At 48.1% G+C, this 15,458-nt stretch overlaps 1 protein-coding gene across 4 annotated transcripts in view; it reads right to left on the reverse strand.

The window, feature by feature from the left end:
- Window positions 1-15,458, reverse strand: part of usp34 (ubiquitin specific peptidase 34) — a 64,225-nt gene that overhangs the window by 12,170 nt on the left and 36,597 nt on the right. For 2 of the 4 annotated variants that reach the window (XM_083930510.1, XM_083930512.1), the window contains 26 exons: window positions 15,096-15,220; window positions 14,316-14,468; window positions 12,812-12,916; window positions 12,601-12,695; window positions 12,135-12,439; window positions 9,552-9,715; window positions 9,236-9,301; window positions 8,998-9,144; window positions 8,144-8,200; window positions 7,614-7,691; window positions 6,776-6,870; window positions 5,439-5,611; window positions 5,189-5,339; window positions 4,430-4,508; window positions 4,290-4,343; window positions 4,109-4,204; window positions 3,964-4,028; window positions 3,215-3,290; window positions 2,572-2,619; window positions 2,393-2,458; window positions 2,222-2,302; window positions 2,017-2,102; window positions 1,439-1,607; window positions 1,253-1,327; window positions 422-573; window positions 175-328 (listed from right to left, as the gene is read on the reverse strand). In XM_083930510.1, coding sequence (XP_083786636.1) covers window positions 175-328; window positions 422-573; window positions 1,253-1,327; window positions 1,439-1,607; window positions 2,017-2,102; window positions 2,222-2,302; window positions 2,393-2,458; window positions 2,572-2,619; window positions 3,215-3,290; window positions 3,964-4,028; window positions 4,109-4,204; window positions 4,290-4,343; window positions 4,430-4,508; window positions 5,189-5,339; window positions 5,439-5,611; window positions 6,776-6,870; window positions 7,614-7,691; window positions 8,144-8,200; window positions 8,998-9,144; window positions 9,236-9,301; window positions 9,552-9,715; window positions 12,135-12,439; window positions 12,601-12,695; window positions 12,812-12,916; window positions 14,316-14,468; window positions 15,096-15,220 — 2,915 coding nt within the window. Of the gene's footprint in view, window positions 1-174; window positions 329-421; window positions 574-1,252; window positions 1,328-1,438; window positions 1,608-2,016; window positions 2,103-2,221; window positions 2,303-2,392; window positions 2,459-2,571; window positions 2,620-3,214; window positions 3,291-3,963; window positions 4,029-4,108; window positions 4,205-4,289; window positions 4,344-4,429; window positions 4,509-5,188; window positions 5,612-6,775; window positions 6,871-7,613; window positions 7,692-8,143; window positions 8,201-8,997; window positions 9,145-9,235; window positions 9,302-9,551; window positions 9,716-12,134; window positions 12,440-12,600; window positions 12,696-12,811; window positions 12,917-14,315; window positions 14,469-15,095; window positions 15,221-15,458 lie in introns of all 4 variants that reach the window. The other 2 variants (XM_083930511.1, XM_083930509.1) reach the window with 2 other exon arrangements.

Below are 15,458 nucleotides of genomic sequence, written 5' to 3' on the forward strand. Positions count from 1 at the left end.
TTTTATCAGACGGAAGAAACGGAAACATCACAGCGATCAAAAAGGAAAATATCCATAAAACACACATTTCAGACGGACTAGAAGTAAAAAAAACATAATACAGGATAGCGTTATACATGCATTTACGTTTTTATGATACAGAAAATTAGATTTCTGCGTTTGCGGTGAACCTACGTGCTCGGCCAGCCGGTTGTTATAGCGACAGAGGCTGAAGATGAGGTTGCAGGTCTGCCTGATGTTGATGCCGTCTCTGATGTGCTGGAAGAGGAAAGGGAAGCCCTTCCCGCCAGTCAGCGCCGCCAAGTCGCTCTGAGACAGCGTCAGATGTCTGCGGAGAGAGAGAGAGAGAGAGAACAGAGTCACGTGACCTCCTGCGGCGTTAGAAAGAGCCGACGGCGTCTGCTTCCTGCGGTCGCCGTACCTCTCGGAGCGAGACTGCTCCACCAGCAGAGCGATGAGGGCGATCATCTTCTCCAGAGCTGCGGGACGATACTTCTCCTCCGCCAGAGACAAGATGTCCTCCTCCTCGTCCTCCTCCTCTCCCTCCTCCTCCGACAGCACCTCCACCTGAGGCTGAGGGAGAACACGCATGATGTCATCACGCCACATACATCACACGCCATCCAGCTCAGACACGTCGGTGTCTGCGTGAAACTTGACTAAAGTCCTCATAAGTGTGTGAAACATGACTAAGGTCCTCATAAGTGTGTGTGAAACATGACTAAAGTCCTCATAAGTGTGTGAAACATGACTAAAGTCCTCATAAGTGTGTGTGAAACATGACTAAAGTCCTCATAAGTGTGTGTGAAACATGACTAAGGTCCTCATAAGTGTGTGTGAAACATGACTAAGGTCCTCATAAGTGTGTGAAACATGACTAAAGTCCTCATAAGTGTGTGTGAAACATGACTAAAGTCCTCATAAGTGTGTGTGAAACATGACTAAGGTCCCCATAAGTGTGTGTGAAACATGACTTAAGTCCTCATAAGTGTGTGTGAAACATGACTAAGGTCCTCATAAGTGTGTGAAACATGACTTAAGTCCTCATAAGTGTGTGTGAAACATGACTAAAGTCCTCATAAGTGTGTGTGAAACATGACTAAAGTCCTCATAAGTGTGTGAAACATGACTAAGGTCCTCATAAGTGTGTGAAACGTGACTAAAGTCCCCATAAGTGTGTGTGAAACATGACTTAAGTCCTCATAAGTGTGTGTGAAACATGACTAAGGTCCTCATAAGGGTGTAAACTCACGTTCTCGGGGCCTTTGGTTCCCATGTAGAAATGCACCATGATGGAAATGGCTTGAAGCGACAACAGGAACTGACTCTGGAGACACAAACAGACGTGTGACTCACTGAGAGAAAGACCTGACATATAAAATACAGTTGTAATAACACGTGTTCCTGTGTTTCACGCGTGGACTCGAGTGTGACCGACCTCCTCCTCGCCCATCTTGGCGAACTCGTAGAGAAAGGCGAAGTACTCGGTGAGGTGTTTGCTGTGGGGCTTGACGCCGTGCTCCATGATGGACAGGAGGGTCTTGACGAAACGAGTGACGCAGGAGCGGCTGCCGATGTCCTCCACGGGGCCGTCCATGTCGTCGGAGCTGGGACGCAGAGAAAAGGTGGTTTTAGTGCAGGAGGAACGGTTCGATCCTCTTTGAACAGCTGAGGGGCTCTGGTTTGTAAAACAACGATGTGGAGCCGCAGACTTTCTCAGAGTCCAGAGACAAAGACGCTGAGAGACACGCGGGTCCTGTTTGGGTTTCTGTCGCCGCCGGATTTGACAGCAACACCACTGTGTGTGTGTGTGCTGCACGCTCTCAGGGCGCGGAGGGAGGTATAAATAAATACAGTAAAGAGTAAACAGTTAACTCTTAGTTAAATAAATACAGAAACTGCAGCAGCGACTGAAGCAGCGACTGAAGCAGCGACTGAAGCAGTGACTGCAGCAGTGACTGCAGTGGCGACAGCGGTGACTGTGGCGACTGCAGCGGCGACTGCGCTGCGACTCACCCGTCCTCCATGCCCGGCTGCAGGTAGAGGTGCGCGTGAACCGGACGCAGCCTCTGGATGACGTGGATACACAACCTCTGGAACATCTGGAGGAAGGAAAGAAAGAAAAGAGCGGTCGTTTACTTCTCCTCTATTCTGGAGACGCAGACGCCAGTGTGGTGCACGTACGGCAGGTTACCATGGTAACAGAGATAAGAAAACTCACCTGTCTGACGATCTGGTTGGGGCACTTGATGAGGATCTGCATCGGCCACCAGTTGTCGTCAGCCATCCGATCCAAAAACCACTGAAACGGAGGAAAAGTGAAATGAAGAAAACACAGAAACAGGAAAAAAGACAAAAATAAACGAGAAAAAAGAGAGAAAGAAGCTGGAACCTCGCACGCAGCCTGACTGTTGTTGAACTGTTTGGTGAGGAGCTCGATCCACTGCAGCATGGTGGGCTGGAGGACACACACACACACACACGGACACACACACACACACACACAGGTCAGTCTGCAGCAGTTATGAATCACATATTAATAATAAAGTAACGCAGTGAGAGATGTGTTACCTTCTCCTTAGAGTGGATGAAAGTCTCAAGGACGAACGACGTGCTGAGCTGCAAAGAAAAAAACATTTACAGGAAAAAAAAAGCACAAGTTTTTCTGAATTTCTTACAAAAGCAGCAGCTTGATGTTAAAATAGCACACACTTTTATAACAGCGCGTAACACCGCAAACACCTTTACCTATGAGGCTACATGATGCTCAGAGTCTCTGCAGTCTACGGTTTCGTTTTGTCTCATTAAAGCTGCTACGGTGTGTGTGTGTGTGTGTCTGTGTGTGCGTGCACGCGTGTTGGTGTGTGTGTGTGTGTTGGTGTGCGCGTGCGTGTGTGTGTTGGTGGCTTGTTGTTGCCAGTGCGATAGTGATGTTGGTGTTGTTTTCACATAGTGCGTGTGTGTGTGTGTGTGTGTGTGTGTGTGTGCGTTCGGTGTGTGTGTGTGGTGTCATGATTACTGCAGAAGTATTGAGTTAAGGACAGAAGGTCACAGTGACCTTTGACCTCCAAAATCCTGACACAGAGAACAGGAAACATGACGTTGATCTTCCATAAAAACAGGTTTAAGTCGTGAGTCGCTGCATTTAAATCAAAATAAAAGCCATTTACCTGATTTCAGTGTAAAAACTGACAGTAAAGGGTAAAGTTCTCACCTTGGCGGTCATGAGGGAGACGGCTTTAGGGTCGGGTAGAGTGCTGGGGATGCTGCTGCAGAGCTGCCACATGAACCTGGGACCAGAGAAAAAGTTGTGATTATCAGCAAAAGTGGATGCGGAGTCGTGTGAAACACATCTGAGAAACGAGCCTGTGAATGTTCTCATGTGTTCAGGTCGTCGTTCTCCTCAAAGCAACTTCAGTCCAAAGCAACTGGACTTGGTTATTTATCTAGGAAGACGTTTCACCTCTCATCCAAGAGGCTTCATCAGTTCATGTACGCATCTGACCAGGACCAGGACCAGGACCAGGCTGGGACTGGACCAGGACCAGGCTGGGACTGGACCAGGACCAGGCTGGGACTAGCTGGTGTGAGATCCAGGTATTTAACCTCTCACAGGGCCGATGATGTCACTGGAACCCTTTGTGCTCCAAGTGCCAACGACCGTCGTTAGAGTGACAGTCATTGGTGGGAAGTTGGTTTGGACTTCGTTAGTGCTGGTCCAGTCCCAGCCTGTTCCTGGTCCTGGTCCTGGTCCAGTCCCAGCCTGGTCCTGGTCCAGTCCCAGCCTGGTCCAGTCCCAGCCTGGTCCTGGTCCTGGTCCTGGTCCTGGTCCTGGTCAGATGCGTACATGAACTGATGAAGCCTCTTGGATGAGAGGTGAAAAGTCTTCCAGGACAAATAACCAGGTCCAGTTGCTTTGGACTGAAGTTGCTTTGAGGACGTGTAAGAAACGGAGCTACTCACCCAAAGTAGGTGTGTTCAAATATGTTTTTATCCTGGAGGAACTGCATGTTGTCGTGCCAAATCCACTGAAAGAGACGACACGTGCGTGAGTTTAACATCTATATATATGTTCTCACATCATTCACACGTTAATCACTTAAAGTACCTCCAGCAGATCAGGAGACACGTCAAAGCTGAAGTCCTTCCCGTTCTCCTCCTCCAGCTCCACCCTCTTGTAGAAGAGCATGTAGGCACTGTGCGTCTGCAACATCAAGCAACATCATTACCTTCTGAACCGCAAATACAACACAAGGAGACTAAAAACATCAAACAGACGTCATCTTCACCTTCTCAAAGGAGAAATCCATGAACTTGTCGGTGACGGAGTCGTAGGTTTTAGTCTGGAAGACAAAGGGACGTCAGTGAAATCCAAAGTCACGGATGAAATAAGGTAAAAGTGAGTGTTGGAGTCTGAGCGCAGCCGTACCGTCATCTCTCCTCCGAAGCACTCGGACGCCAGCTGGGCCGAGTCGAAGGGCTTCACCTCGGCGTCGTTGAACAGGTACCTGCAGGACGAGTTCAAAACCTTCAGATCTCACTGGATATTAAAATGTTCACGTGTAGAAGACATCACATTTAAAGCAACACCATGTCGTTTTTCAGACCCTGGTGATGGTTCATCAACTTAATAATAACGTTAATTAGACTCAGACGTCTCTTTATTGAGCCTCTGGGATGAACTCCCGCAAGAAGATTGAGGTTCCAGCAATGAACTCTTAGCTAAATAAATACAGAAAGTATAAAACAACAATAAACTCTTAGTTAAATATATGTGAGGTAGATGTGAGAATACAGGTCAGTGGACAGTGGGAGTGCGCCCTTAGACCGTCAAGCGGTCGCTCGAGAGACTCACGTGCAAATTAGGTATTCGACCCTAATGGAAACACAACTCAGGGGATAGTGACAGAACTTTGAGGGTGGACGAGGCTCAATGTTGGCCCAGCGTTCTCTCTCTGGCGTGAACTAAAGGAGGAAGAGACTTGGCTCTTCCCACCAGGAGGTATATCGCTTGGACACTATCTCTGGTGCATTCCACTCTCTGCTTCTTTGGGCAGACTGCGTTGCGTGTCTCCCTGGCTTGTCAACGAATGCATGTGCATTAAATAATACTAATGACGTAATAAAAATGTACTTCTCACTCCTTTTTGTGTCTGTCAAACCTCCATCACCGCGCTGCTGCACTCACCACTTGTTGTTCTTGTAGGCGTGCGGGTTGACGATGTCTCTGATGAAGCTGTAGTAATGGCCGCCGTCCGCCGTGCCCGTGTGCACCGTGACGCCGATGAGGTCGTACTCGTAGCTCTCCGTCACCTTTGCCTCGCCTTCTTCCCGGAAACCTGCAGCACACAAACCAGGACGCCGCTCACAAAACTGTATCGAGGCTCGTTTGGACATTCCCGTGGTTCCTCTCGTGTCTCGTGGACGTTTGGACGCACCCTCTTTGCGCTCTCCTTTGCCCATGAGGAAGTCCTCGGTGTAGGGCGTCATGTCCAGGCGCAGCGGGAAGGAGAAGTGCGTGTTGACCTTCTCCTTCATCATCGTCACCATGTTGAAGGTGTACCTCATGGTGTTGAAACTCAGGATGCGGGGCAGCTTTTTGAAACACGCCCTGCAGAACGAGAGACAGAGGAAACGATCACACGGGGCTAAAGAGGGAAACTTTTGTTTTGTTTTTTTATGCCACTTTAAAGCGATTCTTCCCTTTCTGGTATTTTGTATCTTAAAATGCTCCTAATAACTTATGGCACTAAAATGTAAAAGAAATCCACCAGGTGTTGAAACTCATCAATATTCAGTTCTCATATAGTTCTGAGAGAAGTCTGACCGATCATTTATTCGGTCTCCTGTGACAGACTGGCGTCCTGTCCAGGGGGAACCCTGCCTCACGCCCGATGTCAGCTGGGATCGGCTCCAGAGAGGCAGAGTTGTTCATGTTCAAACGTGCTGTGACACGTGCCAGAAAGGAAAGAACTGCTCTAAAGCTGTAGTTTCTAGCGGCGCCTTTGGCGGTAAGTTGTAACTGCAGGCGCGCCTGTTCCTTCAGAGCCTCCTCTCGTCATGTTCACGGTCGTTAAGTGTGCAGACTTTTTGCTCTTTTGTAAACTTTACTGACACACATTCGCCTCTTTACGTCCGGTCAATTCCCTACATGTTCCCCTCTTAAATCCACACACACACACACACACACACACACACACACACACACGTTCCTGTTACACTTCTGCCCTCACTACAAGTCTGACTCAGAAGTTGGAAGTTCCAGATGGATACAAATTTAAGGTGCACGACTTAAATTCAACAGATTAGAGACACAGAAATGCCTCAAATGCTGATATCTGTAATGGCGAGACTGTAATTATTTGCTCGTTAAAACACGCTGGCCGTGTCGACGTCACCGGGATACGACCGTGCAGGCGTCGATACCCAACGCCATCCAACGGCTTTAACAGACAGTTACGAAGTGAGGCGACACTTTTTACTGTGAGGAAATGACAAATATAATAAATACTATGAACTTCGTCAGGAATCTGATGTGAAATGACAACAGCAGACGTCACTGCTTGCTACATGCTAACGTCAGGGAAAGCTGTAATCTCTGTTGATGTTATTACTGCTGGGAAGTGTTTGATTGGACTGTGTTGTTTTTGGTGTATAAGCCTTTCTTGGTGATTTCTCGCTGTAATAAAGTGAACCAGGTGCAGCTGTACCCCGTTAATGTACACGTATTCTTTTAAACGCACTGGGACGAGTTCAGGTGTTCAGATCCACAGACCTTTTCTCTGCGCGGACCTTCTTCCCGCACTGAGAACAGGTGTACATGTTGTCGCCCTCCAGAGTGTCTTTGATGGTCACTTCATCCAGAGATTCCTGAATTAAAACCACAAGAAACAAACAGTTAAGAGCCTTTTTTTGCACCATGTTACATCTGTAAAAGTGCCAACGCCACACTGAAAACACCAGGAAGAGTGTGTCTCAGCTAAATGTAGTTCAAGGCTGCTGTAGTTCAGTAAAAGGCTCAAAATCCTAAGACTGGGGCGGCTGGTGGCATAATCGTTAGAGCAGTCGCCCCAGTGTAAAGAGGCTGAAGGTCCTCGAGGCAGCGGCCGCGGGTTCGACTTCGACCTGCGGCCCTTTGCTGTATGTCTCACCCCTCACCCTGAACCTTTCACCGCCATTGTTTGAAATGTCCGCGCATGGTCCCTCCTTCTTTTTTCTACGTCCCAACAGGCGCACAGGAAATGATGTCAGAACCGCCGTAGGCCTTGTGCTCGTACACGTGCGCACGCTCGTGCTCGTACACGTGCAAACGTGCTTTACTAAAGCCCACCTCTCCCAAACGGGCCGTGGACGGCAAGCGGACGCAGCTAGGTGCGGTACAGTTGCACTCACACTGGTCAAAGGAACTAGACTTGGAACCTGTTTGGGCACGGTACGGAGGCACAGTGTGAGTGCGACCTAGTACGACTTTAGTCTGAAAATATTACAGCTACTAACTCAAGCTGTCAGACAAAAGTAGTGCAGTGAAAATGACATTTATTGAAGTATAAAGTGACGGAAACAGGAAATAGTCGAGTACCTCAAACTGACGCTGACGTGTTGTAAATACTCACGTAGATGTTTTTCATGTCGGCCACTTGACATCTGACGGTGTAAAACTCCTCCGCCGTCTGACTGACGTGGTCACAGTCCTGCAGGACACAAGAGGAACTCAAACACTCAACAACTGGAACTTTAAAGTCGCCTCCAGGTTCAACTTTCTAACTCCTGAAAGAATCAAACTCAACTTAAATCAACATTATTTCTCCAAAGTGTCAGAAAAATCCTGTCACGGATGTTTTGTTTTCTTCTTTTGGACCTTTGTCTCTCGTTGATTTGATATTATATTACGTGCTTTTTACTGTTTTATCATTTTTTTGTATGCAAATAAAACAAAAGTGTCAGAACATTTTAAATGGTGAATAAAACAGGGCCTTAAATGATGATTAAGGTGGGTTAAAAAGTAAAATACACATAATTAAAGCACGACACGGATCATAATTAAAGGTTTTAGCACCCTGAGAATATTTGAGATGATTAAAAAAATCTAAATTTCTGTTTTTAATGTTTAATGTAAAAATGAAATGAATGTCTTTGAACTCACCAGAGAGACCACGTTGTTGGTGATGACGCCTCCGAACAGCGTCTTCACCGTGTTTTTCTGCCAGAACAAACGTTCATTAATAACATTTTTCATCCGCTGGGATTCATGCTGTTAAATATGTGAACATTAATCCGTCAGTTCTGTCGTTCGTACGCTTCCTTATGTGCAAACGTGTGCGTTTTATCCCTTTAACTCCGAAGCACTTGGATTCATTTAAATATGAGAGTTTTTCATCTCAAACTTCCGTCATTATCGGATCATCCTCAGGAACTTTACTGTATCGTCCTGAATATAAGACGTGTTGTTTTCCTGGAAATCCATCTAAAAAAGGGGGCAGGTGATATTTTCAGGGTGTGGATTTTAAAGTAAGTGCTGCTATAGACACAGAGTGTTACATGTCAGTGCACAGTCACAACAGCAGACGGAGCCAAACATCTGTAAAACGAGTTCAATCACAACACTGTTTACAGGGACAGCTAGCTTAGCTTAGCTTAGCTTAGCGGGACAGGGGCCTGGGACGTGGAGAGACACAGTGATGTCCTGAAAAAGCGGCACAAACGTGTGAGGACGAGTTCTGGTGCATTTTAATGGTGACGCTGATGAACGCAGCCGAGTCCAACAGCTGTGAAGCAGCCGAGAAACACGGGAGGAGCGCTGTCGCAGATTCACGGAGCTGCTCTAAATCAGACGCAGGAGGGGTCACTTGGTTTTGTTTTTGTTGACCAATATTTATTTTGATGTTGTTGTTTACCTGTAGCTTGTGTGTGTGTGTGTGTGTGTGTGTGTGTGTGTGTGTGTGTGTGTGTGTGTGTGTGTGTGTGTGTGTGTGTGTGTGCTTGTGCGTGAGTGCGTACCAGCTCCTGGGACATCTCCTCTATCTTGGTGATGAGGTCGGTGAAGAACTCGGTCATGTCCTTCTGCTCGCCGGTGTTCAGCGGCTGCTTGTCCATCGTGTAGGTTTTACAGAACGGGCGCGGGTTGTACGCTTTCCTCTCGCTCTCCTGAACGGACGAGAGGGCGAGGACACATCGAGTTCAGACGGTGGAGCGGTTCATGGGGTTGATTCTGACAAACGTTTTTACAAACACTCACCATGAGATACGTGAACATCTTCTGCAGTTCCAGCAGCGTGGTCTTGTGTTTGATATCCTCGGCGTACTGCACACACACACACACACACACACACACACACACACACACACACACACACACACACACACACACACACACACACACACACACACACACACACACACACACACACACACACACACACACACACACACACACACACACACACACACACACACACACACACACACACACACACACACACACACTCGCAGTATGAGAATGGACGCTCTTCTCCTCCGCCCTCGTGCCCTCAGTATGTCTCGCAGGTACTGACCTTGGCGGTGAAGACGGCCTGGCGGGCCTCAGGGATCATGTAGAGCTGCTGGATGGTGGAGGCCAGGTAACAGGTGGCTCCCAGGTTCGTCAGACCCACGAAGCGGCACTCGGCCCGGACGTCGTCGTGGGGCCAGTAGTCCCACTTGTATGGAGCGTGAGAGGCTGGAGGAGGAATGTACGAAGGAAGTGTTTAATGTTCGGCGTGCAGAAAACAACTTAGTGTCACGTTGTTCACAGAGAAACGTCACCAGCAATCACACACAGTACCGTATTTTCAGCACTGTAAGGCGCACCACATTATAAGGAGCATAGAACAGACGCTACAGTGGAGGCTGGGGTTACGTTCTGCATCCATTAGATGGAGCTGCGCTAAAGGGAACGTCAACAAAACAGTCAGGGGAGGTCGTCTTGTTGCTTCCTCCACTTCGGCACCATTGATTGGTTCATGTTAAACTCTCTGGCTGCTGCTCTATTCCCGTGTTCTACTGCGTGACTAATGGCCTTGAGTGTAAACTCTGCGTCGTAAGCGTGTCTCTTAACAGGAGCCATTTTGGGCTCTTTACACAAACACACACATGGAAATGAAACGGCACGCTTCACGCAGTCGTATATCTCAACATGCACCGCACGTTACTTCTTCTACGGGGGAAAATAGAGTCGGCGGCTGCTCACCGTAGTTGGAGACCTGTTGTGGCTCAATATTGGTCCATATATAAGGAGCACCGGGTTATAAGGCGCACTGTCGGCTTTGGAGACATTTGAAGGTTTTTAGGTGCAACTTATAGTGCGGAAAATACGGGACTCCCAATGGTCTTTCCCCAGTCGAGGGAATAATCAGATTATTTAAGTTCCCCACGTTTACATGAGCGGGGTTGAATGAGAAAACGACAGGGTAACTCTTCCTCTGGTAGCGCTTTCTGTCAAAATCACAACAATTTGGAAAGCGGGGGGGGGGGGGAATGGACGACTTTTGGACAGAATTAGACGCAAACAGGTTGTCTTGGTAGTGATGTTGGTCGCCATGGACCTCAGGAGGACTCCACCTCCCTCGGTTTAAAGGTAACACTCCGTTACTTCCTGATTTATTCTATTTCCGTGTCAAACACCACTGCCGCAGTGGGGAGGGGCAGTTCTAACCCCTGTAGCATGAGCAGACGCGTAACCCGGGTAAGACGTTTACATGGATCCTACAAATACTGATCTAGTTCTCTACGGGTATGGGAACTCCGAACTCTCCCCGGGGTACGGTGTTTACATGGTGTTTGATCTGGTTTTTAAACTGCATGTAGACGCACTGACTGCTGTGGTGCACTGATGCTGTCCCAGTGTGTCCAGCGTTAATCCCACCACAGGGACAACGTCTCCCAGAAACACACTGGTGTCTCTGTAGCAGAGCTCAAATTGAGTCAGATCATCGTCCCGCAGGACTTCTGACACAGAGTGTAGCCTGCAGAGGAGTTTCATGCTTCAATAGACAAGAGGATATCTGTAGCTTTGGTTTCTTTGATTTCAAACATGGAAGAAAAACAAACAAAAGAACAGAGAGATTTAAAAAAGAACATTCTGGTTGTTTTTTGTCGTTTTCCCTGGTAAATTCTGTAAATACTGATAATATCAGTGTAGTCAGATCTTTTCCTGCAGCTGTGCAGAAATAACGGCTTTAAACATATTGAGTCTTTACAGGATTGTACAGTACTTTGGTCAACCTCTGGTTGTTTTAAATGGACTTTATAAATAAAGTTATAAACATGGAATAAACATGAAAAACAACCATGATTCAAAAACCTTTCAGCAGTGGAGGCTCTTCAGAAGCCATGAATGTTTAATGTGCCCAGATGCAGGACTGGCCGGTTTAATGTGCCCAGATGCAGGACTGTCAGGTTTAATGTGCCCAGATGCAGGACTGCCAGGTTTAATGTGCCCAGATGCAGGACTGACAGGTTTAATGTGCCCAGATGCAGGACTGCCAGGTTTAATGTGCCCAGATACAGGACTGACAGGTTTAATGTGCCCAGATACAGGACTGACAGGTTTAATGTGCCCAGATACAGGACTGACAGGTTTAATGTGCCCAGATACAGGACTGACAGGTTTAATGTGCCCAGATGCAGGACTGGCAGGTTTAATGTGCCCAGATACAGGACTGGCAGGTTTAATGTGCCCAGATGCAGGACTGACAGGTTTAATGTGCCCAGATGCAGGACTGACAGGTTTAATGTGCCCAGATGCAGGACTGGCAGGTTTAATGTGCCCAGATACAGGACTGGCAGGTTTAATGTGCCCAGATGCAGGACTGACAGGTTTAGAAAATCCTGGGTTCCAGTGGCTGTTGGCCTATTTAACAATTAACAGCACTTTGCTCACTTTAACTCCTTATTTTGATCCAGTGAGGCACTGTTGCACTTTGTTTGTTTGTTTTTGCTGATGGCTGCAGCACAAATTGCCCTCCAGGGAAAATAAAGATCTCTTGACTTGACTAAAAGAAGTTGAAATCTGAATTTTACGGCTTTCTGTTTCCTCAGAGCCGCTCTACCTGTTAACAACCTGACCAATCACAGAGTCGCGTCGTCGGCGTGCTCACCCTGCATGTGCTGCGACATGACCCAGTTGTGGAGCAGCCGGTAGTTCTCCACCGAGCCCTTCACCGTCTCCACCAGCAGGTCGTAGGCGGCGGCGCGGGCGGCGTGGGACTTGCATTTGGGCTGAGCGCGGTCGGCCAGGCTGGGCAGGAGGAAGAGGAGGTTGTGGACGTCCCGCAGGAACTCCTGACCCTCGCGGGAGAACTTGAAGGGAGGCTTGTGTTTGAGGACGCTGGTGGCGAGACGCAGGAGGCCCGTCAGCCCGTCGTCCTCGATCATGCCGTCCTGCTGGTCCAGGATCTCGCGGCTGAGGGGACAGAGGAACACTGGAGGTCACGGTCTACGCTTCAACCCTCAACAACAAGCCCCACAGTTCAGCGTGAGTCTTAACCAAAGGATCAAGCAGCACAAACTCTCCTTAAACAGAATAAACAGAAAGCTCCTGTATTCAGCGCATGACTGTCTGACCTCCTGATGCAGTCGGCGAGGTGTCGGGCGAGAGCGTCCAGGTCCAGCAGGGTGGTCTGCATCGAGCCGGCCAGCGACAAAGAGGGAGAGACCTTCTGTGAGTTCAAACAGACCAATGCTAACAACGGCTCAAGAAAACATCACAACGATGCCAAAACAAACGTTCAATGAGCGAATCATCAGGACTGTGAAGTGTCAGGAGGGCTCCCACCTGGCTGGCGTCTTTAACGTGGATGTTGTCGATGAGTTTGCAGAGCAGCCAGAAGTATTCCTTACAGCCCGTCCTCAGCAGAGGCTCCTCTTCATAGTCCTCCACCTGCAAAACACACGTTACCGTCAAACTCCACACTGTACAACTGCAAAGTACACACAGGAGCATCCTGTAGGGCTGAAGGATTCATTGCAGTCCCTAACCGCAAGGGGCGGGATTACACGGGTCACGTGATACGCGAGTGAATCAGTCACGCTGTCTTCCACCTGCTGCTCAAAGGCCTCAGACTCAACAGAACCGTCAGAAACTGACACAGCGGAGACTTGAGACGTTGAGACCTTGAGAGGTTTGCTGTTATTTTCAGCAGCATTAGTGGTTAAAAAAGACCTTTGAATGCCTTCACCGTACTGCCACGAGCTAATCACTGTTAGCCACGTCCGGCTGTTAGCGACTCTCCTGGATTTCTTTGTTAATAGCCTTTCGCCGCCATTGTTTGAAATGTCCGCGCATGGTCCCTCCTTCTTTTTTCTATGTCCAAACAGGCGCACAGGAAATGACCTCAGAACCGCCGTAGGCCTCGCGCTTGTACACGTGCACACGCTCGTGCTCGTACATGTGCAAACTTTCTTTACAAAAGCCCACCTCTCCCAAACGGGCCGTGGACGGCAAGCGGTTGCACTCACACTGGTCAAAGGAACTAGACTTTACCTGTAAAACCTGTTTTGGCACGGTACGGATGAACAGTGTGAGTGCGCCCTTAGAGATGTACCGATCTGATACCCGGATTCGATTTCAGCTCAAATGACTAATTAGCTGGATCGGATATCAGACGAATGAGGCCGATCCAGTCATTTCTCACACACAGCAATAGTTACTTTATTTCCTTTTTGCTGCCAATGTACACTTCGTTATGTGTTAATAAACAATATTAAGTACATTAATATCTGTGTTAATTTGTTTCCTTTATTTTAACAAGGCTAAATGTTTATGTCAAGCCTGATGCCTTCACTCACATGGACAGGTAAACGCTTCATTCATTCAACATCAGGTATCGTCTGATACACTCGGCGCAGATATCAGTATCGGAAAAAACTGGGCCGATGCATCTCTAATGTATGTAAGTGCAAACTACACTTTAAATCGCAATATATTAGATGATTTCCCCAAATCGTTCCGCCCTAGCATCCTGATACACTCAAGCTAAAGGAACATAACATCAGTCAGAGTGTGGAGAACTCTTTAACCCACAGTGTGTCCCAGTGTCTCCAGCGTTAATCCCACCACAGGGACAACGTCTCCCAGAAACACACTGGTGTCTCTGTAGCAGAGCTCAAATTGAGTCAGATCACGGCCCCGGAGGACTTCTGACACAGAGTGTAGCCTGCAGATGAGTGTGAGTGTGTGTGTGTGTGTGTGTGTGTGTGTGTGTGTGTGTGTGTGTGTGTGTGTGTGTGTGTGTGTGTGTGTGTGTGTGTGTGTGTGTGTGTGCGCGTGTGTGACTCACCCTGAGAGGTTTGAGCGCCTGTGCGTCGGGCAGGAACTTGAGGAGCGTGGAGGCGGCGAGCAGCAGGAAGGACCTGTTGATGGACTCTCCGCCCTCCAAACCAGAGAGAGAGAGCTTGTAGAGGCCGTTACACGCCTCGTGTCTCACAGCCGGCTGCCAACAACAACAACAACATCAACAACAACAACCAGACGTCACCAAACTCATCATCCCTGAAGTCTACCATTGATTGTTTTTGTTTCAGTTCCTGTAACTTTGCCTGTGTTTTTATCAGGTTGTGTTCGTACCAGTTAAGATCACGTCGTGACACATGAGCTCAGACTTCAGAAGGGACCTTGATGTTGAAGCTACGTCCATTTTTTATATAGTCTATGGTTTTCATGTGTGTTTTTATGACACACACAAGGGAAAAAATCTGGCAATGTGACACTTAACAGGGTTGTGCAGAGGTCTGTGTGTGTGTGTGTGTGTGTGTGTGTGTGTGTGTGTGTGTGTGTGTGTGTGTGTGTGTGTAGGTTCACTCTCTAGCTCGTGTTGTCTTGTTGATCCAGGCAGAAGCCGTCAACTGAGAATACCGTGTTCACAAACACCAAACAACACCGTTACATCTCATTTGATAAGCAAATATAAATCACAACTTGTTGTTTTTATCCACTGAAGTTTTTGCAAGGAAACAAACAAGGTACTTCGTATTGATCAGCGAGCTTTAGAGGCGCCGGCAGATCGGCTCGGTCACTTTCTAAACAGGCGAGGGAGCTGTGAGGGTTCGGGGCGGCTCACCTCGGGCACCAGCAGGGTGAGTTTCTTCAGCCAGTCGTGAAGGTGGTCGCTGTCGGCCAGACTGGACTTCACCGTGGAGGAGCAGTGCGCCCAGCTCACCAGCAGCCACATGGAGTAGTGAGTGACTTGTGGAAAAGGAAAGAAACATCACGGTCACGTCACTGGCAGGTTTGATTTTGGTTGTTTCCTTTCTGCATGCTTTTGTTTGCCTTTCATCATTCTATCATGTCATGGGCGCCAAATGTTGATAGTCTCGTATTTTCCACACTATAAGTTGCACCTAAAAACCTTCACGTCTCAAAAGCCGACAGTGCTCCTTATAATGCAGTGCTCCTTATATATGGACCAATATTGAGCCACAAC

This window comes from Echiichthys vipera (assembly GCF_963691815.1).
Source record: "Echiichthys vipera genome assembly, chromosome: 2".
Taxonomy (NCBI): domain Eukaryota; kingdom Metazoa; phylum Chordata; class Actinopteri; order Perciformes; family Trachinidae; genus Echiichthys; species Echiichthys vipera.